At 36.3% G+C, this 27,484-nt stretch overlaps 1 protein-coding gene across 2 annotated transcripts; it reads left to right on the top strand.

Moving 5' to 3' along the window:
* The first annotated feature begins 763 nt into the window (after positions 1-763).
* Positions 764-25,724, top strand: ACTR6 (actin related protein 6). 2 transcript variants are annotated; one of them, XM_037160272.2, is made up of 11 exons: positions 764-920; positions 2,337-2,454; positions 2,932-3,000; positions 4,086-4,209; positions 5,573-5,708; positions 5,801-5,857; positions 10,013-10,111; positions 10,203-10,281; positions 16,032-16,203; positions 17,686-17,824; positions 20,561-25,724. In XM_037160272.2, exons 1-11 carry the CDS (start codon positions 853-855, stop codon positions 20,688-20,690), a joined length of 1,191 nt encoding a protein of 396 aa, XP_037016167.1. In that variant the 5' UTR covers positions 764-852; the 3' UTR covers positions 20,691-25,724. The 2 variants fall into 2 exon arrangements, with proteins under 2 accessions (XP_037016167.1, XP_053517729.1); XM_053661754.1 differs by having other exon boundaries at positions 774-915.
* Positions 25,725-27,484: the final 1,760 nt, after the last annotated feature.

Here is a 27,484-nt window from a genome sequence, read left to right as displayed (position 1 = left end):
ACGTGCATTGTGTATTATTCATTATCATCTTCATTGTCCAAGGTTACACAGCTACTTTGTGGCAGAGTTCCATTCCAGTCCAAAATTCATTCTCTTATCCATTATGACATGAAGGAGTTAGCCGAGAGCATTACAGGAACACACAGGATGAACACCTAATTTTAGGAAGGGGAACGAAAAAGTACTCGTGCATGTCCAATGTCGGGAAGACTTTTTTGATAAGATGCAGAGCTCTGTCCTTATGAACACGTAGACGGGGGAAGTATGTGAGTGTGAGTTGAAAAGCAAGGCAGTTAAGGGAGGTTGACAGAACAGCTTATTTGCAATTCAGAGTAGTTGGATCCCGCAGTAGGATGGACAACGGCGGGGAATGAGGCTGAAAAGACCTCATATCCAATACCATGCTGAGTATGTTTTTGCGCTTTATTATACACCATTGTCACTGAACAATACTATCCGAACACACACACACACACACACCTGGTTCGCTACAAAAGTTAGAAGAAAACTGCAGCAGCGAGTCAAACTGCGAAGTAAAAGACAAATTCGCAATGGGTGAAAAAGCGTTTAGCCGCTTCCACTCGTGGGTTTCGCCACGACGTAAACGGATTAGGCTGGAGCACACTAGTACCGACTCACACGGATGAGCAAAGTAGCAGGGCTTTTTCTGGCTTCCGGCGTCCTCCGTTGCTAAGAGAAACCGGAAGCGCGCCTTTAAGCTCCACCCACGCAAACCAGAAACTGCCCGGAAAAAAAAAAAAAAAAAAGATCTGAGAAGAAGGGCCGGCAAGAGAAAGAAACGGCGCCTTCTTTTGTTTTTGTTTTTTGGATTTTTTTTTTTTTTTTGCTAAAATGACGACGTTAGTGTTGGATAACGGAGCCTACAATGCCAAAATCGGTTACAGCCATGAAAATGTATCGTAAGTGTTCGTTTTCTCCGAGGCACACGGCGTACACGCCTAATTGTTTCTTATGCTGCGCTTCATCTTCGAGTCAGCAAAAGACTAATGCCCCCGCGCGGCCCTAACTTGAGCCAAGAGATGCTCTGGTTGGAGCTAGGTGGTTGGGAAGCTTTGAACTGGGATTTTGATGTTAATTTCGGGCTGTATGGCCCGAGAAGGGGGACGTCTGTTTCATTTTGTAACCGGAAATTGATCAGTAAAATAGGCTTCTAGAGAAGCGCTTCCTAGTTGCGAGGTGGAGGGGCAGTTCTGTTCACAAAGTTCTTGAATCTTAGTAGTCTCTGGCAACATTTGTTTGTATATGCATTTTCCTGGAAACGGGATTATAGATTTCTTCAAATCCTCAGAGGGCTGCACGACCCCCCTAATTCGAAAGCTTGTATCTAAGCCCTTTGAAGTGCTGGTTGGTTAACTAGGTTGATTATGAAGTCAGTTAAACAAATACTACCATAGCATTCATGTATGTTTGCATGAAGTAGAAGTAAATTTAGAGACACGCTTTTCTTCTTTTATATTCACAGAGGGGTTTTTTTTCTCTTCCTCCTTTCCGTTTTCTTTTAAAGAGATCAATCGAACTGCTTAAGGATGGAAAGTGTTACAACCTTCTGAAAAACCTTTAGCAATATGTATCATTGGTTTTATTCTTTGATACAGCGATTCGATTATCAGTTGCCTAAGGAATAAATTAGAGGTGCTTGCTATGAGTAAATACAGGATGCTATGAAGTGTTTATAGACATTGTGTATGGTAACAGAAAAAAAGAAGAAAAGAAAGCATACTAAATAATCAAGAATACCAAATTGATTAAAATTGTAATATAACCATAAGATTTACTACAATGCTGCTTTTCAAAACCATGTGTTTAAACACAGAGAAATGATTGATAATGGCTCTATTTTGTCTTCCTAAATAGATTGTAAGCTCAAGGTGGACAGCAATCACATTTAAAACTACTTCTTTCTTCTTTACCCTATGCCAGCTTGCTGATTGAAAATCTTTGACTTCATGAAAACTTAATTTTGTTGCCAGAATATTGAACTTGTAAACTTTTCACTAGAATGGTATTGAGACTGAAAGAATTAAAGCCAGAAAGACCCAGGACTTTACTGTAGGTTCCCTATTCATCCCTGTGGTTGGCAGAACCAAAACCCACCTGAAAGGAGTTCTTGATTATTAGAGAAAGAAAAGGAGATGGGCATAGAACCGGGTATACAGAATCCTAAAAAGAAGACTTTTAAAATTATTATTTGAAAAAAAATGAGAAACTCAGGTGTTAGGTATTATTTGGCACCCAAGGTGGTGGTTAAGTAAATGTATTTATGGCAAGTAAGTAAGTTTAGGAAATAATTATATTATTTAATTCTTTGTTTGTAGGGTTGTTCCTAACTGCCAGTTCAGGTCAAAAACAGCACGTCTTAAAACGTTTACTGCTAACCAGATAGATGAAATAAAGGACCCTTCTGGACTCTTTTACATCCTTCCCTTTCAGAAGGTAATTCAATTTATATCATTTCTACCATTACAGACCTAAACTTAAAGATAATTTTAAAAATTAGGTATAAGATTTTGTATGCATGGAAATATTTTTAGATCTCTGAAAAAAGTCTTTAAAATTTTAAACGAGAGCTTAGTAAAACCAAAATTGGTTTTGTCTTGTTAAAAATAAATGATCATAATTGAGTTACTGGCTATGCGTGTGAGTACTGAATTTTACTAGTTTATGTTAAACGAGATGAACACATTAAAAAAATAAGTATAGAGAATCATCTCTATGTATTGTTATATATTTTGAACTCTTGACATTTTGGTTATGTTAATTTGCAATTTTTTGGACTTGTAGAAGGAGAAAAACAGCATTAGACTGATGAAGGTAACCATAAAGAAATAGAAATCAATGATTTAAAATAATCTGTTTTTAAAAATTGTTAAAATATTTTTAATTATTAAATTTATTTTAAAATTTTTTTAGGGTTACTTGGTGAATTGGGATGTTCAAAGACAAGTTTGGGATTACCTTTTTGGAAAAGAAATGTATCAGGTAACAAATTAGAGTATGTATTCAAATTTCTTTCCATGTCTTATGTAAATGAAAAATTAGAGCTTTTATTTTAAGATTTATAATCTTTTGAATATGCTTCAAATATTTGTCACTTAATATACTATGCCTAGCTTTAAAAAAAAGATTTTATTTATCTTTAGAGAGAGGAGAAGGGAGGGAGAAAGAGAGTGAGGGAAACATCAATGTGTGGTTGCCTCTTGTACACCCCCCACTGGGGACATGGCCCGAAACCCAGGCATGTGCCCTGATAGGCAATTGAATCACTGGTGAGAACCTGTGACTCTTTGGTTCACAGGCCGGCACTCAACCTGCTGAGCCACACCACCCAGGGCACTTTGCCTGGCTTTGATTTTCTAAATATTAAGTAAGTACAAGTGAATAAAATTTCCATATTTTCTGTATGAAACTCAAGATTAAAATTTTACTTAAGATTTCTACTCTTATTAGACCAAGTCAGGTCTAATTTTATTTTCACCGTAAAATATTTTTACCTATATATCTAAATGTTTGAATATTACATTGTGAGAAATTTGTGCTTTTAATGTCAGTCATGTGACTTTAAGTATGCAGAGAAGATATTCAAATTTTAATTCTGCTTCAGAATGCATGGGAGAGAACTATGTAAATATTAAATATCCTCAAGCTTCTCACGTTTTAACTTTTAAAAACAAAGTAACAACAACCCCAATGCTTGTAATTATTGATTACTTTTGCATAATTACCTTTAAACTATTTGATAGCACCTTTTTATTCATGTTACCATTAAGATAGTAAAATTAAATAATAAAGTGCATGAATTCTGTAATCAGCCTTCCTGTGTTCAAATCCTAGCTATGTCACTAACTAGGTATATGAACATTGGTAACTTATTCAACTCTTGTGTGCCTCAGTTTGTCCACCTATTAAATGGGTGTAGTAAGACCTGGATTATTACACCCATTTAATAGGTTAATGATTTAATAATCTCCTAGGATTATTGTGAGGATAAAATCAGTTGTTTATGTATGTAAAGCATGTGTTTATAACTATAACCACAAAACTTTTGGGATTTTTTTCTCTCATAGGTTGATTTTTTAGATACTAATATTATTATCACAGAACCATATTTTAATTTCACCTCAATTCAAGAATCCATGAATGAAATCCTATTTGAAGAATACCAGTTCCAAGCAGTATTAAGAGTAAATGGTGAGTTAAAAGTTTTGGTTGAAATTGAATTATGTGAATTTAGATATGAACAGGGTAAAAGAACACTTAAAATGCAAGAATATTGGGTCACATTCTTTTAGATTTGAAGGAAATAAAACATGGAATTTAAAAACTAGATGGATCCTTAGAGATTATTTATTCAGATTTTTCTCATTTTATCTTAAGTTTTTTATTGATTGATTTGAAAAAGAGAGAAAGGAAAGGAAAGAAACATCTGTTTTGTTTTGTTACTTTATTTGTGTGTTCATTGGTAGATTCTTGCATGTTCCCTGACCGGGGATCGAACCCACAACCTTGATGTATTGGGATGATGCCCTAACCAACTGGACTAGGGCGTCCAGTTGGGGCGTCCCATTTTATCTTTTTACTATTATGATATTTCTCTCTAATGAAGTTCCTAGCCACATATTTCTAATTTCTGAAAGATTATTGTTTTTGTGGTAGTTATCTTTTCTGTTACAGATGTGTTAACTATTATTATTATTGATTGAAATAATGTTAATAGTTCAAGCTGTCAACATGTGGAGGAAAAACAATCTGTAAATACCACCCAGAAGTAAGTTTATTAAAGGTTAGAATTACATTATGTGGCTATACAATGAACATACTCAAATATTTTGCTTTCAGAATTTAAGCCTATATAAAGGAACAATATACTATAATGGTTATGAGCAGAATCTCTAGAAGTTCTCAGCCGAGAATGAATTGCTCCTCAGGGGACTTTTGGCAATGGCTGGAGACATTTTTGGTTGTCACAACTGTGAGACATCTAGTTGGGTCCCACTAGCATCTAGTGGGTAGAAAGGTACAATGCTGCTAAATATTTTACAATGCCCAGTAAAACCCAACAACAGGGAATTACCTGGCCCAAAATGTCAGTACATCCAAGGTGGAGAAGCTCTGCCCTAGAGTCACACTGCCTATGTTTGAATCCTGGCTCTGTTAAGTTTCTAATCAGGTGACTTTGGGGTATAGTACTGAACTTCTCTGTGCTGCAGTTCCTGTGAAATGGGATTCTCATGAGATTAAAATATACCCTTGAGGAGTTTAGCATAGTGCCCAGCATGTAATGAATGCTCAGTAAAATCATCTGCTATTAAAACAATTATTATAAGTTGTGAAATGAATATTTAACTTTTAAAAATTGATTATACAAAAAGGTGATGTTTTAAATTTAAACACTAAAGAACTCTTGACAGAATTATGAATATAATAACTGAACATTTTTCCTCATAAATAAAAGAACAGTTTTTCCTTTGCTTGCCTTAGTTTTTACTTTTCTTTATTTCTTCAAATTAATTATACTTTAATGTTTATTTTTTTCTCTGTCTTTTTTTAATAGCTGGGGCTCTCAGTGCACATAGGTATTTCCGAGATAATCCTTCCGAATTATGCTGTATCATTGTGGATAGTGGATATTCCTTTACACATATAGTCCCTTATTGTAGAAGTAAAAAGAAAAAAGAAGCAATTATTCGGTAAGTTGAAGTTGATTTTTATGTTGTCTCTTGGGACAAAACAAAAAGAAATGTGTGATGAACTGATCCAGATTTGCATTCTTCCTTTTCAGGATAAATGTGGGAGGAAAACTCCTAACCAATCACCTGAAGGAGATCATATCTTATAGGTAATACTTAGCTTTTATTCTTTGGGAAGATAGGATGCTGGCAATGAACCTTTTCAAGCAGTTTAAGACTATTCTTTACCCTTAGTTGTAACTTCAGGTGGCAATTCTATATTATTATTGCTTAAAAAGCTATTTCACATGTGTAAATACTAATGATGTTTAAGTTGAAAAGCTTTCTAGCATATAAAATGGTAGTGCCCACCAAAAAAAGACATATCCAAACTCTACAGAATTTAATGTATTAACAGTATTTTTTAAACTATAGATGTTGTACCTGTACATTGTAAAACAAATTGAAAATGTTTATAAGGAAATAAGGGTCTAAAAGGAAAATAAGTTTTATTTTATAAATAGATTGGGGGGGGTGGAAATGGGGAGGCGGAGACAGCTGGGGTGGTGGGGAGGGGTGGAGGGAAAGGCAGAAAACTGTGCTTGAACAACAATAATAAATAAATAATAGATTAATGCCAAAAATGGAACAGTCATAAATAGCATTTGTAATATTATATTATCAGTTACAGAAACAAATAGAATTGGGCTCATTTTTGAAAAGTTTGGAAGTTGAGTTGCCCTATCTCAGTCAGCTTGAAAGCAGCAAATTGGAAAAGCAGACAAGGTTAAGACAGATGAGGATGTTAACAGAAGCCCAGGCAGTTTGAATGCAAGGCCTGTACCCTTAATCATTCCTCCATGATGAATGAAAATATATATATATATATTTTTTTTTAAAAAGCAAGGCTGTTCAAATTCATCTTGGGAGCAAACAGGGAAGAATACCCAGAAATGTGATGGCAAGCAGTAATAGCAAAAGGAGACTTTCTCTAGTAAATGCGGTAATCATTTTTAAATTGTAATAATTAGAACGATTAACTGATAAGTGAGACTGAGTAGTTTTTAAATACTCACCTCAGGATATGTTTCATTGATTTTAGAGAGAGAAGAAGTGGTGGTGGGAGGGTTATGGTGGGGAGGAAGAGAGAGAGAGAGAAAGACAAACTTCAATGTGAGGGAGAAACATCTATCAGTTGCCTCTCATATACTCCCTGACCAGGATCAAACCCAAAACCCAGGCATGTGCCCTGACTGGGAATGGAACCAGCAACCTTTTGGTGTATGGGATGGCATTCCAACCATCTGAGCCACCCGGCCAGGGCAATGGTTAATTTTGAATCAAATGTATGTTTTTTTTGAAAAGCTATATATGCCCTGCCTGGTGTAGCTCAGTGGATTGAGCTCAGTCTGCGAACCAAAGGATTGCGGTTGGATTCCCAGTCAGGGCACATGCCTGGGTTGCAGGCCAGTTCCCAGCAAGGGACGCATGAGAGGCAACCACACACTGATATTTCTCTCCCTGTCTCCTTCCCTTCCCCTCTAAAGATAAATAAATTTTTAAAAACTTTAAAAACAAGCAAATTATACTAAAGAAAACATCAGAAATCATTAAGGAGGGCATTATTTATTCTGAGAAAATACGGGAAAGTTGTCTTTTTGGAGACAAATGAAAATTTTACTCAGCCTCATATACTAAAGTTGAAATGGATTTAATACTTAAAAACAAAACCACAACAAGAAATTATTTGATTGAGTTGCTAAGCATAAAAGCAGTAGAAGAAATAATAAAGGATATATTTTTTCCGACGTACAACTTTTTTAAAAATAAACTTTTATTGAAGTAAAACATACATAAAGGAAAAGTTCACAGACCTCGAGTGTACAACTCAATGCATTTTCAAAAAGTGAATATACCCCAGTAATCAGAACATCGTTCCAACAGAACATGAAAAGCTCACTCCAACCTCTCTTTTGTTCCCTTGTAATCAGGGAAACCACTGGCCTTGAACGGAGTACATTTTTCCAGCTTTTCTGTTTCATTACATAAAAACTTTAAATCTTATTTAGGTATATCAAAAGCCCCTGTAAACAAAACTCAGGTAAACATAAACCTGAAACAAATGTGACAAGGTTATTTTCTTTGATGTATCAACCCATAAGAAAGCTACCCAGATATAAAATGGTTAGATAATTCTCAGGAAACAAATGGTCAGTGGCACAGACAGAGAGGATCATTAGAGAGTTACATAGGTGGATGTAACAGTTACATTAGAGTTACAAGGGATGTAGGTGGATAATTCTCAGACTTAAAAAATGTGAAACACCTATAGAAGTTACAGATTCAATTCAAATACTAAGCATTTGTTTAGGCTCTCAGGATACATGAGTTAACAAAATAGACAAGAATGCTTGTTCCTCATGGCGCTTCTTAGTAGAGAAAATATAAATTAAAATGCCATTTAATCCGCATTAATGGAATTTTTTTCAGAAGATGGTGTATCCCTGGCTAGGTAGCGTAGTCCTGATATGCCAAGGTTATGTATGGGTTAGATTCCCCATCAGGGCATATACTGAGGTTGGAGGTTCCATCCCTGGTCCAGGCGCTTACGGGAGGCAACCAATCAGTGTTTTTCTCTCACATTAATTGCTTTCTCTCCCTGAAAGCAATACAAAATTGTTCTCAGGTGAAGATTTAAAAATCTTTAAAGAAAGAACCAACCATTGAATACATAAATGAGTGGAACAACAAATCTGTCTGTCCCTCTCACTCTCTCCCCCTTTCTCTCCCTCTAAAAATCAAGTTTAAAAAAAGGAAAGCCCTGGCCAGTGTGACTCAGTGGGTTGAGTGTCATCCTGCAAAGCCAGAAGTCGCAGGCTTGACTCCTGGGCAGGCCACATGCCTGCGTTGGGGGCCTTGTCCCTGGTTGGGCTGCGTGTGGGAGGCAACCCACTGATGTTTCTCTACCTCCCTTTCTCCTTACCTTCCCTCTCTCTAAAATAAATAAATGAAATCTTAAGAAAACAATAAATAAAAATTTATTTTAAAGGAAAAAAAAGATGGTGTAGATCTGTGATGTGGGCACTCTTATTTGCTGCTGATCAGAGCACAGCTTGAAATAACTTTTCTGGTAAACAATTTGGCAGCATACCAAGAAACTAAGAGTATTTTATATTCTGTGTCCTAGAGTATGAATAAGTAATGAAATAATCAGAGATACCGATTAAAAATACCTGTATTTCATTGATTCTGATTGTACTTTTTTATATTTTAACCTTTGAAATCAGGTGAATATTCCAGTCATTGGTACCTGAGAATTTTCATGGTTTAATTAGCATTTTTTTCTTCTCATTGATACAGTTGTGGAGAAGGTAGAATACAGTGTATATGATGATGTATAAAACAAAGGCAAAAAGAAACAATAGTAATGTTTTTTATTTATTGAGTACAGGAACTATGTTAAATACTCTACCTGTATGATTAGAATGATATTATAGTTGTATTAAGTCAGTGATCTTAATACCTTTTTAGAGTTGAAGAGACAGGCTCCCAAAGAGTTAAAGTAATTTGGCTACTAATTTGGGATTAAAACTAAGTCTTCAGCTCCAAAGTTCATGTTTATAAACACCCAAGTATCTTTCCTCCCTCATCTAAACTTCCAACATTAGGAACACTGATAAATACCTTTTAATAGACCCCTCTGATTGAATGGTTTAGGGCAGTGAAAAAGTCATTTTTAAAGAATGTATGATAAGTAAAGAATACGTAAAAGTATAAGAAAATGTTCATGAGATAATGTTTAGTCTCAGACATAAAATATAAACATGTATATAATCTATGTGCAGAGAAAAATATTCAAAGGAAATAACCTTCCATTTTTATTTGATTTTAAAAAATCTTTATACATTAAGCCCATGTTTTCTGAGATTCACTCATCAGTTATTTATTAAGCATCTGCTGTGTGCTGATTCACGATACTTCTGTAATCAGAAAAGAAAGTGCAAAAGGTTAAGGCAAGATTCTGTCAGAATGGTTGGAGGAAAAAGTTTGCTCTTTCATTGGGTGCACCTTCCCCTTAACACCTGTTTTCAATTTCCTTCTGCAAACTGGACTTTTGTCTTCAGAGGGATAATGTGGAGATTAAAGAAGACAGTGGAAATAAGTATTCCATGAAGTTACAAGTATCTTACACACTCAAGAATTTACTATTTTAAAATATTAGTTACCTAAAAATTTAATTCCAGAAAAGATAGTTAAGATAATAATTCTAAGTTATGTTTAATTTTTTTTTCAATTTGAAATTTTACAATTTTATTTCTCTTTAGGCAGTTACATGTTATGGATGAAACCCATGTGATTAATCAAGTGAAAGAAGATGTCTGCTATGTCTCTCAGGACTTTTATAGAGATATGGATATTGCTAAGTATGCATAATGCTAATCGGGGAATTGGGAGGTTGAATTTTGGGAATGTTATATGTAGCTAAATAGTTCATAAATCTCTATTTTTTTCCAGGTTGAAAGGAGAAGAAAATACAGTAATGATAGACTATGTTTTGCCTGACTTTAGTACAATTAAAAAGGGCTTTTGTAAGGTAATTTGAAAGATCCTTGCTTATATTCCTTTCGGTGACCACCTCAGTCAGATTTGAAAAGTGTCCAGCTGGGACTGGCGGAGTGCCTTCCTAGTGGCCCTTTCTCCAGGCACAGGCACATAAATGATTAATAAATATCTCACTAAAGTTATTTAGAAAAAGAACTATCAGCCGAATGATAGTGTATAGGCAAATCTGAAGATAAACAGTATCATTACATGTATCATGGTTAACCCTTTTCTGTTTTTTTTTTAAGAATTAGTTTAAATTCAGTTAGAAGTTGGTTATTTGCCTGTTGTGAATATTACTGATACGGCTAATCTGGAGCTGAATTTTAGTTATGTTTGGTCTACTATGGTCAGATTGTAATGGAAAAGGGCACAATCCAATATACTTTCCAAGTGTTGAGAACCAGTTTATCTTGGATGTGAAAATAATTTCTTTTTTATCTTTGATCAGCTCAGGTAAACTTTCAGTTCTGTGTTTGGGGAAATGTAAAGATAACCTTTCTAGCAACTGGCATGGTAAAGACTGTTGGAAGTTAAAAAACTCTGGTTAGAAATGGAAGCATATTGCACAAGGAGACATTTATGGTAATGTTCATTGCACTCTATTTAAAAGAGTGAAAATTTGGAAATATCAAGGTGGGTACTCAAAGCATCAGGAGGAGCACTTTGTAAAATATGATTGTCTAACCACTATCCTGTACACCAGAAACTAATACAAATTAATGCTTACTGTAAACTGTAATTGAAAACCATTTTTAAAAGTTATAAATTTAAAAAATTATAATATTTGCCAGTGTATAAAACTAAGTTAACATTTAAAAAATCAACTAATGGTAGAATAAATAAATTTTGGTAAATTTATATTATAAAATAAGCAGTAGTGAAAATGAAGTAGAACTATAAGATCATCATGGATAAGTCTCAGAAATATGTCTAAAAGTAAGTTTTAGAAGGATATGTAGTTTCAGGCTATGCAGAATAATAATTTGTTGTTTAGGACTATAGAAATATGAAGTAAAAATATAAAACTGTGGATATGAATGATTAAATTAAAAGAGGAGTGTTAATTTATCTGTAAAATTACATTAAACTAGTTGATAGATACATGGATTTTATATAATTATTTGTACTCCTTTACATGCCTGAAATGTAAAAATAGGTTTTTTTGGCCAGGTTATCGAGGGGCAATACAAATCAGAGTTCAGAGAAGGCTACCCAGTGCCTTATAAAATTGAAATCATCCTATAATGTTCTTAGAAGCAGATCCTGGTGGGGGACCTAGGGTGGCTTTCAGAAGTGGACATTAGAACCAGGATCAGGTTGCCTGGAAGACATGAACTAGGAAGAGAAACTGGAAGCCCAAGTCCAATGTAGCTTATGGAAGGTGTGTTTTTTATCCTTATAGACTGCTCCAAACTTGAAGCTGTCAGTCTGCTTTCTCATTGGGCACATTTGATCATCCTTATATATTATAGCTGATTAAAACACTCCAGTGATTAAAAAAAAAACAAACTTATGGACCATATTCATGTTCTCGGCTCCTGTCCCTGGAAATGCTTAGTGCCTGAGTTTGCAAACTTACTTAATCTTAAAAAAAGAAAAAGTCTTTTCCAGATGATTGGTCTGCCAACTGGTTTTGGAAATCTGTTTTTTAAAAATGTATTTCTCTCCTGCCCTGCAAGTGACAGCCTGTCAGTTTTTTAGCCATTATCTCTGCTAAACAATGCCAATTTCCTCCTTGCCAAATCCTGAGCCTTGTTTTCCCAAACCTGCACCTTACACAGCGAGCCAGTGGAGGTGTGGTTGTTACAGTTGACCATTGTTTTACGCATTATCTTCGGAGAGAAAAGGCAGAAGCCACATCACATTTTGTTACAGACTGCACTTCATTAACTCTGTACAGATTTCTTTTTCCTTGTGTACTTTAATATCAGTTGAATGAACGGAGTCAGTCAGACTGGACTTCTGCCAGATGGCGGAGTGTCACACTGAATGTTTATTTAAAAAAGAATGGTTTAATCTTTACTTTGTCAGTGAGTGTTAAAATTTATACATTATTCACAGAACATGTTGAATCACTCATACATCTTAATAATTTTTAAAATTTAGAAAGTCATATTTTATGCATGTTAGGAATACTCCTAAAATGTATTACTTTGAATTTAATATTTGATTAACTCGTTTGCATTGTTTCCTGATAATGTAACAACTTTGATGAGAGCTGATAAGTATTTATGAAATTAGAAAAGCAATATTACATAATACAAAGAAAAATTTGAGAGCTGTTACATTTAGGCTATTGTTAAAATTTGGACCTTGATAGTTTATTCAAGAATATTTTTAAATACTTGGGGAAAGGTTACAACTTGATTTTCTAGTAATAATGATAGTAACAAGAACAATAAGGTTTATAATATTGCTGATTACAACTGATAGGAATTCCAGTTTTATCTCTTATCAGAAAGAGGATACCTACTAAAGTGGAATGCACTTGACTGACCTGAATTGAAAGTAGCTTTCATCATTAAGATTACCACTTTCTGCAGAGCCATTGTAATTTGAACTGATCATTTCTCTCATGGTACCAGAATGAGGTTTATGAGGGCTGTGCAGTGACCACGGCCTACATTGACCAAAATAGCAACTCCCAGCAGTCCTTATAAATTCCTCTGACTGTGTCTGCAGTAAAAATCTCTTTTGGAATTGTACTCATAAAATCAGAAATTCTGTGTAGTTCCAGATTACATACTAAATATTCTTGTTGAATGTTAGCTCTAAAGCCATAATGACTTTAGAGCTAACATTCAACAAGAATGTTTAGTTTTGGCTCTTTCCCCTAGTTAGATATTTGATCCTGGGTAAGTCACATGATTCTCTTCTATATAAAATCAAGGCTATGGACTAGATAACCTCTAATGTTTTATCAGCTGAAATTCCCCAAGTCTGCATCTGTCTGAGGTTATTTTGAGTGTTGACAAAATGAGTTACGTCCTTTCAACTCAAGCCAATATCACTTTTAAATGAATTGTAAACTTATAGTAAATATTTTTCTTTAATTATTTTTTAAATTTAATCTGTTGTTATTTTTTTTACATTGTCTTTTAGTTTCCTTATACCCACCTACCCCAAGCAATCATCACACTGTTGTCCATATCCATGAGTCTTTTTTTGTTTTTGCTCAGTCCCGCCAATCCCACTAGCTGTCATCTGTTCTCCATCTATTTTTGTGTCTGCTTTGCTTGTTCATTAGATTCCACATATGAGTGAAATCATGTGGTATTTTATCTTTCACTGACTAGCTTATTTCACTTAGCATAATGTTCTCCAGGTCCATCCATACTGTAGCAAAGGGTAAAATTTTCTGTTTTATAGCCTAGTAGGATTCTACTGAGTAAATGTCCCATAGTTGTTTTATCCACTCATCTGCTGATGGACACTTGGTCTGCTTCCGTATCTTGGCTATTGTAAATAACGCTGCAATGAACATAGGGGTGCTTATTTTCTTTCAGATTGGTGTTTTGGGTTCCTTTGGATATATTCCCAGGAGTGGGATCCCTGGATCAAAAGGCAGATCCACCTTTAATTTTCTGAGGTATCCCCATACTGCTTTCCACAGTGAGTGCACCAATCAGCACTCCCACCAACAATGCAAAAGAGTTCCCCTTCCTCCACATCCTTGTGAGCACTTGTTTGTTGATTTATTGATGATAGACATTCTGACAGGTGTGAGATGGGATCTTGTGGTTTCAATTTGCATTTCTCTGATGATTAGTAAATATTTTTCATTTTACCTGAGAAAGAATAATACTTTATCTGTGAAGAAATAACATTCTTTGCTAGTGTAACAATAGTTTAATTGGGTTCAAAGTGTTCTGCAGTTTTCCTTGCTCTTCCTATAGTGTTGTGAATATTGTTTAATTTTTAGGATTAAAAATGGAATTTCATTTGGAATTTCCAAATGATAACAAAAGTTTGTTGGCTTACATGCCACTGTTCAAGTGTTCATTGAATACTCATTGTGTATTAGTGCTATGCTATGCTATGTAGTGTATCGGTGAGTGTACGATACAGTCTATGAAGGACAATACATAGAGCAATAGTAGAGAATAATGGAGGCGCCTTTTATTTGGGAGTCAGAAAAAGCCTCTCTGAGGAAGCTGTAATGTGAACAGAGAGGAAATGACTGATTATATTAAAAAATCCATAATACTGTTTTTAATTTTGCTTTTTAATTACAGTTTACATTCAATATCATGTTGTCTTAGTTTCAGGTATACAGTATAGTGCTTAATATAATATTCTTTACATATAATACACTGTACCAATAAATTATTGATGTTTTTCATGTATTTTAAGTATTTTCATACCCATATAAAGGATTAGGATATACTCTGTTATGGGAGGAAAATTACATATATTAGTCGAATGAGGTGAATCATTCAGTTGTCTACAACTGAATGTAGAAAAGCTGATGATTCTTAGTAAAACTGAGAGGGCATATTATTATTTAAAAATTTTTTTAATCCCCACCCAAGGACATTTTTTTCATTGCTTTTACAGAGAGAGGAAGGGGGAAAGAGAGAGAGAAACAGACAGACAGGCATTGATTGGTTACCTTCTTATATATGCCCTAACTGGGGATGGAACCCACAACCTGGGTATGTGCCCTGTCAGGAATCAAACCTACGACCTTTTGGTGTATGGGACAGTGCTCCAACCAACTGAGCTACCCTGGCCAGGGTGAGAGGGAATATTACTTTAATTATGTAGAATGTTGTAAAAGGCAATGATTTTTTTTCTGGCCCCTTCAGGAACATAGCTCACAGATGGGTGGGTTAACAGGAAATAAATAATGTGAATTTCACTGATAATGTCTATATATTTGCTTAAATTATTTGGAAACAGATTTTTAAGTGATTTTATTTATTTCATTTTTAGACTGAGGGGAAGGGAGAGAGAAATATCAATATGCGGTTGGCTCTCGTGCACCCCAAACTGGGGACCCAGCCTGCAACCCTGGCATGTGCCCCAACTAAAAATTGAATCGGCGACCCCTTGGTTCACAAGCTGGCACTCGATCTACTGAGCCACATAAGCCAGGGCTGGAAACAGATTTTTATAAAGATTTTATTTATTATGTTTCCAGGGGGGAAATGGAGGGAGAAAGAGGAGGAGAAAAACATCAATCAGCTGCCTCTTACATCCTCCCAGCTGGGCACCTGGCCCGCCAAGCCACACCAGCCAGGGCCAGAAACAGATTTTTTAATAGAGATTGGATAAACAATAAATTTTACAGGCTTTTCGCACAAGGGAAAGGGAAAATCCTGATGGAATGGGACCACAGTATTCAGTAAGCAGCTAACTTAGGGGAGTGAAAGTGGATAGTGGAGGAAAGATGAGAGAGTGCTTTTTATTGAGAGTACATTCTTTGTTCTCAGAAACCAAAATCAGTCTAGTATTATAGGTAGATTATAAAGTTCCCACCCATCTGTTCTTTTCTTTCTGTTTTCAAATGTGTGTAATAAAGCCAGATTATCTTTGGGGAAATAGCTGTGTTAGACTTAATAATTATTTACTTATGTACTGTAGGCAACAGGAGAAAAGACCATTTTTTTCCTAACTTTTGAGTATTCTGAACCTTCCAAAAACATGTTCATGTATTAGTATTACATATTACTAAATGTTATTAGTCAGGCAAGCCAGATAATGTAGCTTAAATGTTTTATCTTATTTCTCTTTAAGCCAAGGGAAGAGATGGTGTTAAGTGGAAAATATAAATCTGGGGAACAAATTCTTCGTCTGACCAATGAAAGATTTGCTGTTCCAGAAATACTTTTTAATCCTTCTGATATAGGCATTCAAGAAATGGGAATTCCAGAAGCTATTGTCTATTCAATTCAGAACTTACCCGAAGGTACGTAGTTAAAATATTGAGTAGCAATGATATTTTTAAAACACCATAAGCTCAGTGAGACCTAGAGAAGTGATTTCTTTTTTCTAAATAGTTTCAGCAAGTGGCAAGTCTATTTGATTTGTAGAGATTTCCAGCTCCAATAATGTACTTGAGTAATTATTGGCCCTAGATTATAAATCTGATATAGAAGTCATTACTATCCACTTAAACTTGGAGTTCATCTCTCCATTAATATTAAATTGTCATATCCATTTTAGAAAAAGTTTTAACTTCAACCAAATTATTATAGAATAGGACTTTATAACTTAGCAATTTAATGGTCTTCTGCTATTGGTAGGACTGGTTTATTCTTTCTGCTATATTTGGGTTGATACATAGGAAGTTAATTTTAATGAGAGTAAAGTATGGTACTTTGTAGTGATGTCTAGGTTCTCCTGAAGCATGATTTAACTAATGTTCTAGAGTGTTAAACTACTTTTATATCTTGGAAATGTCTTCCTAGTTCATAAGAAACATTAGGCAATGGAGACAATCTAGAACAGGCAATATCCTTTCCTCCTATTTATGTGTGTGTGTATATGTATATGTACACACATATATATACATATATATGTATATATAGAGAGAGAACAATGAAGAAAGGAAGAAAGCACATAATTGCCAACACCTTAATATAATTATTTCACAACTATATATTCATATTAATTTCAATTTTATATTAAAGTTACAGTCATGATATATACAGCATTTTAATGTCATGCCAGGTGATTAAATGTCAAGTATATGGGAACTCATTCCTTGTTTTGAGAGGTGGGATGGTCAGTACTTATTATTGTAATAATTCCTGATAAATTTCCCATGGGTGCTCAGTCGGCTTTTAATACTGGCTAACCATATGGCAGTTAAAGTTTGCCATCGTGTAACTTTAATGAGTTAAATATTCTTTAAATATCATTATAGATTATGAGTATTTTTCACTATCAAATGTAAGTATTGCACAGTACTTAAATACTGTCTCAGTGAGATAACTTGGAAATTTGGATTCCCATTTAAAATGTCTTAAAGGAACTCCTTTTCATCCTTATACTGACTCACAGTCTCCTACACAAACACTCCACGCATTTTGGGGAAGAATAATTGTAATTATCAAATGTTCACTACTAAAATGTTACTGATTTATGTATAGTTGTATAATATAATAAGTAGCCCATAGTTCAATAGCCTTTCTTATAAATATCTGTGAGGTCATAGATATTTTGGTTAACGTGCTTATTTGTATAAGCTATAACTTCATTGCAAAATTAAAAATTATCTTAAAAATTATCATTTATGTGGTAATAACAAAATTAAGTGGTCTCCCAACCAGTAACTATAATCCTTAATTACTTTAACCTAAGCCCTGATCCTTGCCATTCCAGAAAGATAAGTAAACAGATTTTCTAATGCTTTTTTTCTTTCCTTTCTCCTTTTTTTTTCTTCCAGAAATGCAGCCACATTTTTTTAAGAACATTGTTTTGACAGGAGGAAATTCCCTTTTCCCAGGATTTCGGGACCGGGTTTACTCAGAAGTTCGATGTCTCACTCCCACAGATTATGATGTTTCTGTTGTGCTGCCTGAAAAGTAAGTGTTGGCTCATGTGTGATAGAAACACAACATGGACGTTGTGTAAATGAAGTGGTCTGCCTATAGGCAGACGAGTTTCAAGCTTGGTTCTACCACGTTGGCAGGTTTATTTCACCTCTGGGACCCTCATTTTCCTTTTCCCAAACGTTGACACGTAATAAACCTGCCATATCAATGGGTTCAATAGGATGATGTATGCAAAGTGCCCACCATTATGTAATGGTTGGTACATTATGGGCACTCGGTTAACAGGGGATCACTTCCCTATAGTAAAGTCAGTCCTCACTCTTAAGAGATTTTTACAAGCAAAACAGGTTATTATCTATTTGGGTATCTGAAGTGTGTCATTTCTCGAGAGTGTCAACTAGAGAAATTTAAGAATTGACTCATTAAGTTATGTCAATTCATAAGTTGTTTTGAAATGTTTTAAGATAATTTAAAATATTTCTGAATTAACTTTTACATTTAATTAGTTTTTCTTAAATTCAAAATTGTGTTATATGGGCTCATTACACGGCTGGGTGCAGCAGCAGCCAAACCCGTCGCTCTGAGCCCAGCCGCATCCCTGAACAGGTTGCACTCCAGATCGGGGTGTCATCTCTGCAGCCACCACCCCAGGGGGGGTCCAGGCACTGCTGGGAGGGGGGGTAACACCCTATAAAGTGTGTTCTCACCAAAAACACCCCAAACTTTTATATTCCTCTATCGTGTTTTATGAGACAAAGCAGATTTAATTTCCACTTTTCTTGGTTTAAAAAAAAACGTAAAATTTTAGAGCTGTAAGAAAGGCTTACATGTCATCCTGTTCAACGTTCTTACTTTGTAAATAAAGAAACAAGGGCTCATGAGTTGGCAAAGACTTTACAGTGAGTTAATAGTGGTGAGCAGACCAAAACCCCGTGCTCTTTAATTGAGGCAGGAGCTCTAAATAACCACTTTCTCCCAAGTCTTAAGTGGCAGAGTTGCAAATAAGACCCCACAACCCTGGCTTAATTTTAGAATTTTGTTTTAAAGCTAAACTAAAATTTTGAAAAATCTGTAGCAGTTAAGAGAAGGCCCTCATCTGATCACTTAGTTTTGTACTATCAGTTAAAAGAATAAATAACCACTAGATATTGAAATGTTTTTATCAGCATTAATGTTCATACACTCTGTGTAGAAGAGTATGAAGCATATTGAATTTTTATCCTGCATTTTAAATGTAAGTTGTGCACATATTACAGGCCAAGGAATACACAAAAGTAGTTTTATTCTTTATTCATCAAATCTTTATTGCACATCTATTGCACACACACACACACACACACACACACACACGTGTGTGTATAGTCTGTCCAGAAAAAGTCCAGCCATTATTAATATAGCCAGAATGGTTTGCATGACATTGATGTAACCTGGCAGCCAAGGAGAGTGGACTAAAATGTGCATGTGTGAACAATAACAGCTTCATTGTACTAGTCAGTGGGGGCAGTAGATGCCATTGAGTGAGCATGTATACTGTGTAGCCATCACATTGAAAATAAATGAGTGAGTAGAGCAACAAATCTGCATCAAATTTGGCATTAAACTTGAACACTTCTCCATGGAAAACTACTGGGATGATTCAGAAGGCTGCAGCTATGGGCATCTGGTGATTGGCAGCTTCATCTTGAAAACATGCCTGCTCATGCATCACATGTAGTACAGAGTTTTTTAGTGAAACATTAAATCACCCAGGTGACTCAGCCCCTCTGACAGCCCAGATTTGGTGCCCTGTGGCTTCTGGCTTTTCCCAAAACTAAAATCACCTTTGAAAGGGAAGAGATTTCAGACTGTCAGTGAGATTCAGGAATATACAACAGGGCAGCTGATGGCAATTGGGAGAACCATGTGAGGTTCCAAGGTGCCAACTTTGAAGGGGACCGAAACATGATTGTCCTATGACAATGTACAATGTTTCTTTTATCTTTCATCTTCTTCAATAAATGTCTCTTCATACTGCATTCTGGATAGGCTGTGTGTGTGTTTCCTAAGGTTAGGAAATTCAGTAAGTACAATAAGGAAAACATTTAGCTTTTTTCTTTCTCATTTTTTAGATTTGAAACTGAATTGGGGATAGAAGGAGAGTAGAAATATAATTGAGTCATAACACAAAGTACAAACTTACTTGTAAATAGAGCCAAATAAATGTTTACCATGCTCTAGTTTTACTGTCCACGTCCTCCCATGTAACTGTTTATCATGCCCTGTGTTTTCCAAATGCCTCATTTATTAGAGGCAACAAAGTGTAGCAGCAAAGGCACAGGCTGTGTGAAGACAGTTCCAGGTTAAATCCTAGTTCCAGACTTAATCTCTACAAACCTCATTTTTTAAATCTATAATATGGGAATTATAATAGGTATTTCATGGGTTGCTGTGTGAATTAATGAGATGACATATCTTTGCCACATACAGAAAAGTTAGACTCAGTTATGACAGTGTTTTTGGTTTTATACATTTTCGATCTTTTGCTTATTGTCTTGTTTTTTATTAGAATTCAGGGCACAGGGGAAAAAGTCAAAAGAACACTTACTTGTAGTGTTGACCAAGGTTCTTTCCTAGTTTGCTTTAGTCCTATGAAGTTTATGCTTATTTGTATACTTCAAGTGATTTTCTGTTGGGTAGCGATTGCTACATTTTAGTTATTAACACTTTTTTTTGGCTTTTTAGTTCTATAAGATCATCTGGATTCATTTATTTTATCTTTATTTTTAGCCCTATTACTTACTCCTGGGAAGGTGGAAAATTGATATCAGAGAATGATGATTTTGAAGATATGGTGGTAACAAGAGAAGATTATGAAGAAAATGGGCATAGCGTCTGTGAAGAGAAATTTGATATTTAAATAACATTTCTGAATGAAAGTTTTGACTGGTTGCAACAAAGGTTTAATTTAAATGTTCTTTTTAAAGGAGGTTAAGGGCCTGTGCTCCCTTTTATCTTAAGATAAAGACTTGAACTTATGTAAATACTTTGATCCATGGCTAATTTTCAAAGGTTTCTAAGGTAGATTATTAAGTGAACTGTAACTTGGCCGATATATTTTCATCTAGGAGCTAGACTACTGTAACAATGCTTATGTTGTTTCTGAGAGTAGGTTATCTTACATTAGAAAATGGAAGAGTGAATGCATTTTAAGTTTCATTCTTCATAGCTGAAAGCAGAAACTTAACTGTCTCACTAGTCAGTTTTCTTTCTGAGGTAATTTTGTGTGACTTTGACTCAGAATTGGCCAGTGCTTTCAGTCTGATAGGATTTCTCTCTCTCTTAGAACCAAATATTTTACTTTAAAGTTGTCCTTTTATTTGCATATACTAAAGTTGGAAAGACCAGTCATATGGGTTTCATGTTTATTTTTTACTTAGAGTACGTTTGAAAGGGCAGAGACTAAAACCTATTTACTGAAGTGTTTTTGGTCACTACTCTGTTGGCAGAAATGTACTATTTCACTCATAAAAATACCGCACCATTTTTTTGAGAGGAAACTAAATTTGAAGTTAACTTGGGTTGTTCAAAAACTTTATACAAATGCTAGTGTTTAGTTTTAAAAATTCTTATGTAATGTACAGTATGTAAGGTGTCAAAGGCTATGGCTGTTCAATTTAGGGAAACGACATACAGTGACATTAACAAAGGGGGCAGGTAGGCTCCTTTGATTGCAGACAGTAAAAACTCCTTAGGGCTATCCTAAGCAAAACAGCATTTATCTGCAGGACAAAGAGCAGCTCATAAAATCTGTGAAAAAGCTAGGCCACCCTGACTGTGTGGCTCAGTGGATTGGGTGTCGTCCTGCAAACTGAAAGGTGGCTGGTTCAATTTCCAGTCAGGGCACAGGGCTGGGTTGCAGGCCAGGTCCCGGTTCAGGGTATTTGAGAGGCAACCGATTGATGTTTCTGTCTTGTATCAGTGTTTCTCTCCCTCTCTTCCTCGCTCCCTTCCTCTCTCTCTAAAAATAAATAAATAATCCTTAAAAAAAAAAAAGAAAAGAAAAAGCTAGACCAACAGCCTTAAGAGTGTAAACCAGATAAACTTAGGCATCTAGGTTATATAAACTAGGGGACAATCCATATAGAGCCCTGCCATCAAAATAGCTCAGCTTCTGTATTTTCTGTTTGGCCTTATACTCAATATTCAAATTCCAACAATCATTTTTCTCAAGTTAGGATCATGCATCTACCCTATAGCTTTAGGGGCTTTGACAGTCTTATTAAGACCACTTACAGTGAAAGAAGGAAGATTCCCAAAGGAAAATTAATGTGAAGAGACAGATGTTGAGCTGTGTACAACAATTATATATTGGATTATGTTGGGTTAGGGCCAGGTTGCTCCTTCCTAGACCTAGGTTGGTTATTATTACAGAGTTGTAGATGGAGTGTGTTTGTCTGATACCCAGTTATTGTCATTTGTGAACAGTGTAGCAGAAAGATGCTGGTGGTAGAAAAGAAGCTTTTGCAACCATACATTGTAAGAGTGCTAGAATTTCAAGGTGATGTGGTTAGAGGTAAAACGATAAGCCCCCATTTACAGGGTTTTCCTTGACTTGTTAGTATCTCATCTGAGACAGACAGACAGAATACTGTCATTACCAACCAGATGTTTACCTGTGAGGGCATTCCTCAAAGCTGCACTCCCAAAACATACCCTCACCTGAAGTCTTCTGTTATGTTCTACTGAGAATGATGCATGTGTGTTCATGTCCTTACTACAGTACACTGTAATTTCTGTATACAGTGTAGGTCTCCTAGTATTCCTTTTTGAGACCACAAAAATTCATGAAAAAAAACTTCACCCAAGGATATTTCCATTGATTTTTAGACATAGGAAGGGAGAGGGAGAGAGAGAGAAACATTGATGTGAGAGAGAAATATCGATCGGTTGCTTCCCACATGTACCCCGACTGGGGATCAAACCCGCAACCTAGGTACGTGTGCTGACTTATTTTTATTTGAGGGGTGCTTAACACCACTAGAGAGGCACCAACGCCAACAAACAATAGTGAACCCCTAGGGAGTAAAATAAGCAAAAGGAACTTTACAAGTAATAAGTAATATTCTCTAAGAGACTGGTGATGGAATTGGATGTATTACAACAATAGGTTGCTGTTGTAACAGTGGGGAATTGTAACCCACCCCATCGTTCTTTTGACATTGTTTCTGTAAATGCTGACTCTAATAAGTAGCCTGTAGATAAATAGCATGTTTGTATAAGGGTCCTAGGCACTAACTTCAAAAGATACAGTCTCTGACCTTCTGGCATCCAAGCTCCAAGCCATGTGCTGACTGTTTGCCTTTGGAGCCAGGATGACGTGGAGCCAGGGTGACTAAACCAGGATGGTGCACACTGGACCGTCACTTGTCTTATTGGAATGGACTAGACCCATCTGCACGTTGAGAGCTTTTTAACCCCCTCCCTTGATCTCTTTCTTCTGCTTCCCCTCTGGCTCCTTATAAAAACCTCTGCCTGCACTGAAATGTGGACATAGGTATTGAGACACGAGTCCTCCATGTTCCAGGTGACTGGCATCTGAATAAACCATTTTCCTTCACATTAGCACCTGTCTCACAAGTTTGGCGTTCATAGCAGCAGGAAGTCATACCTGCATTCATTTACACTGTAACAAAGATAGATTGTAGAAACTGAAAGTAGGGATTACTTATGCTCAATTGGTGCGTTGAATAGCAGAACAGACACTACTAGACTGAAAAACAGAAAGCTGAGAGAATTTTCCCAGAATGTAGCACAATTCGGCAAGGACTGGGATGGCTGGGGAAAGAGGCTGATTAATATCCACAGTATCGGTTGGCTATGCTGTCCACCTAGAGCCCTTTTTGTAGAAGAGGACTCTGATGAGCTCTCAGAACACAAATATCCTTGCACTTGTGGCTTACTCTGAGATGCCCATTCATATGCTTCTTTCCTAAAGCTTCTAGTTCCCAGGTTTCTTGTCTTTAGTTGTCATATCTGGGGTCCTTCAGTTAACCCATTAGCCATTATTTCCGGCCATATTTTTATGCAAACTGAACAACTGGAAATGCTGCCCTCAGTTTTGCTCCGAGGTCATGTCCCTTCCCACTGTCAGTCAGGCATGTGCAGCAGCAAGCTGTGCTCAAGCGGAAGTGGTATACACAAGTTGGGACTCAGGTTGGACAAGTCAATCGCATGATCTTGCTGAGAGTACTTACTCATACTGCACTATTTACCTTTCCCTCAACTCACGTCTGTGATGTCCTGGAGGTTCCCTAATACCACCGAGGGAGAATTCAAACCTGGTTTATAAGTGGTTCTGCATGAAATGGCTGGCTCTAGCCAGAAGTGGAGTGTTGGCATAGATCAACTATTGAATTGTACACCTGTGAGAGAATCAGACGACAAAGAGTTGCCTAATAGTGTCACCGATGACAGAATTGTCAGGTGACAGAGTTGGAGCTACAAGACCAACTTTCCGCGTTTTGTGTTCACAATCTTCCTGGCACAGAAGCAATCGTATAGTAAAAGCACCTCCAATTCCACTTGTAGAGCATGTGGGAGGAAAGATTTCCAGGGAAAAAAGTCTCAAGAATGGTTTTCAATCTTGAACATCATGTATATAAATGGGAGAGAAGTGTTGTCTGAACACTTATTTCTTGGAGTTAGAAAACCTTTTTACCTGGATAGTGCCTGAGAATGAATAACCTAAGACTAAGCAGTAATAAGCACTATGAATCAGGCTGTCAGTTCTCATAGAAATTTATAAATATTGTATCAGGAGGTAGGCTGTACAATGAGCAGAGCTGGATTTTATTTATACAGGGGAAAATGGTTTGCACATAATAAGTCCTTCAAAAGGTTTAGCCTAAAATTGAATGACAACACCTTTGGGAATTCTATTTAAGCCTAATAACTGTAATTTATGGAGCTGTCACTAGGTGGAGTGGCACTTCTGGGTTAGTAATGCCTCAACCTTCAAAACCATTCAGTGGAAGGCATTTTTTTTTCTTTGTAAACAAGTTTAATTGAATAGTGGTATATGTGATGAAAATAAGCCCCATTAGGAAATGTCATTCCATTTAAATAGCAATAAACCATTTCAAGCATTGCCGAACCACCCTAACTTCTAGTAATTCTACTATTTCTACATTGGATTTTACCTTAATCTAGGGTACTCATTTGCTAACATTTTCCTTTCTGAACGCAAATAGGTCACTAGTAAATCCAGATCTCCAACTCCAGAGCCCATTCTCTTACTGTCTGCCATCCTACCTGCTCTCCCTCATGCCTTTGATATTTCTGGTCTTATAAATACAAACCTATGAGTGTATATTTTTACTCTAGAGATTAAAAGAAAAACTGAGGCTCAGAGAGAAGATGTTTACTTCAGGTTATATGTAGTCTTCTAATCACCAGATACAAGGACACTGTAATAGACTTAATGCACTCCTCAAAATGCCAGCCATTCATGGTGATGGGGAGAAATTCCCCACCCGATTTACACAGAACATTAAATAGCAATTTTCCTAGTAAGGAGACTTTCCCCCACACATACCTCCAGTTGAGAGAGAAGGGTTGCGGGGGAGAGAGGAAGGAGGGAGGGAGGGCGGGAGGAGGAGAAAGGAAAGGAGGGAAGAAAGAAGAAAAGCCGTAAAATACTCTAGACTAAAGAATTAGAGAAGGCAAAATCATGGTTTTAGAGATTCATGAATTTTAAGTTTGTAGATTTTAAAATCCTTTCTAAGTCTCACCCTATTTAAATGATTCACGGTGTTTAAGTTATAGTAGCCTATGGGGGTAGCTTAAAAATCACATATGCTAAAGAAAATGCATGTTTTTCGAGAACTCACGTATGAAATGTTCCTTTTCTGTAAAAAAAATTCTAAAGATATTAAATATACCAGATCGCTAATAGCACGACTTCAGCAGCATTTCCTTTTAAAGTTAAAAACTTGCCTAACATGTTTTTGAAGATTTCTCTTTGCAACTTCTGAACATATAGTGTATAGTATTATTAACTATAGTCACCATGCTGTACATTACATCCCAAGGACTAATTTATAAATAACTTTGTACCCTTGACCACCTTCCTCAACATTTTAAGCATGATTACACTTACAATGCTTGGAGGCTAACCTGCCCCTGAAGTGTAAGTATGGTAGTTTGAGAAAACCACCAGAGGTTTGTTTACATTCACAAATTGTAGTTTTATGCCACAGAAATATTAAGGCAAAGCTTCCCAACAGTGGTTTTGCAATTCCTTAAAAAAAAATACTCCTTACCCCTCCAATACTCCTTTATTCCAAGCCCCCTGCTCCTCTTCCAGGCAAACCCTTGGTCCTGTGCCCTTGAACCCATTTCCTTCTGTGTCCTCCAGGACCCAGTTCCATCAGACATTTCTTTTTTCCTTCAGTATCCCTTTTATTCTGCTGTGTTGTTCTCAGTAGATGTGTGCTCAAATCTCTGGCTTGTCTCAGTATTGCCCCAATAATTGGTCAGTTTCTCTCTTCCCCTTCTTATCATAGATCCACTCTTTACTTCTTTATCCATTCATTCCTTTTCATCCCTCTGCAGCCCAGCTTCTGCCCCTCAAACTGCTAAATCAGCTCTCACTAACTGGCTCCTGATAGTAAGTGGCAGTCCTAATTTTCTGCTACACAGAATCCTCCTTCTTCAAATGGTATATTTCCTTGGTTTTATGGGCACAACATCACCTAATTCCCCTCCTAACATTTCGTTTTTGTCTCATTCATAGATTCCTATTTACTTAACCCTTGACAATTAGTGCCCCTTAATGTTTTTTCCTTGGACCTTTATTAATGTGTGTGTGTGTGTGTGCGCGTGCATGTGTACAAAATGAGAGAGAAACTAGTAAGAGCTCCATCTTGGGTTTCTGGGGGGTTTTTTTCTTTCTTTTCTTTCCCTTTTCTCTTTCCTTCCTCTCCCTTCCCCTCCCCTCCCCTCTCCTTTCTCACATACTCTATGAATTCTTGATAATCCTCAAGAATCTTTCCTTCTTCCCTCTTCCTTTATCCTCCCACCTTTCCTTCCTTCTTTTTTCTGCCCTGTCAGGTGAATGGTGTATCTTCCCTAATTAGTGAGTCGTTATCTTCCATATCCTAGTGTTGTAGAAGAGAACATTAATGACAGTTGGATTGTTTTTCTGTTGCAGGTAATCTGTCCTTTCTGCCTAGAAGCTTATAAAGGCACTAGCTGCTGTTTCCTTCAGAGGCATCCAAAGAAATCCTGTTTTGTTTTTGTTTTTCTGATGTCCCTATATTCTACCTGACTCAAAGGCTGGGGAAGGCTCAGCTCTTTGTGTGGGTCTTTTTTTTGTTTGCCTATTGTGAATTAGGGAAACCTGTCATATGCAAACAGGACCACAGTTGACTATATAGGTTTACAGGTTTCATTACCAAGTTCTTCTCAGGGTCTGATGCTTTCTGGTCCTCAGCTTCAGAGTCTGGTGTTCTTTTCTTCTTTGGACCACATGGAAAAAAGCAGTGTATCAGCTCTCTCTGTTGGAATCCCTGCTAGTACCCAGAGTCTTATATCAATAGTTCTGAGCAGTAGGAATGACAAATATTTTAGAGCTCAAAGAAAAGAGAATAGAGTGCCATTCAGGTTATCAGGTTTCCTGAACCCCTTCCCCATGAAGAAGGCTGATTTTAT

The sequence above is a fragment of the Artibeus jamaicensis genome, unplaced genomic scaffold (assembly GCF_021234435.1).
Source record: "Artibeus jamaicensis isolate MK-2021 breed Jamaican fruit bat unplaced genomic scaffold, CSHL_Jam_final contig_233, whole genome shotgun sequence".
Classification (NCBI taxonomy): domain Eukaryota; kingdom Metazoa; phylum Chordata; class Mammalia; order Chiroptera; family Phyllostomidae; genus Artibeus; species Artibeus jamaicensis.
This window is presented reverse-complemented; position numbering and strand designations above follow the sequence as displayed.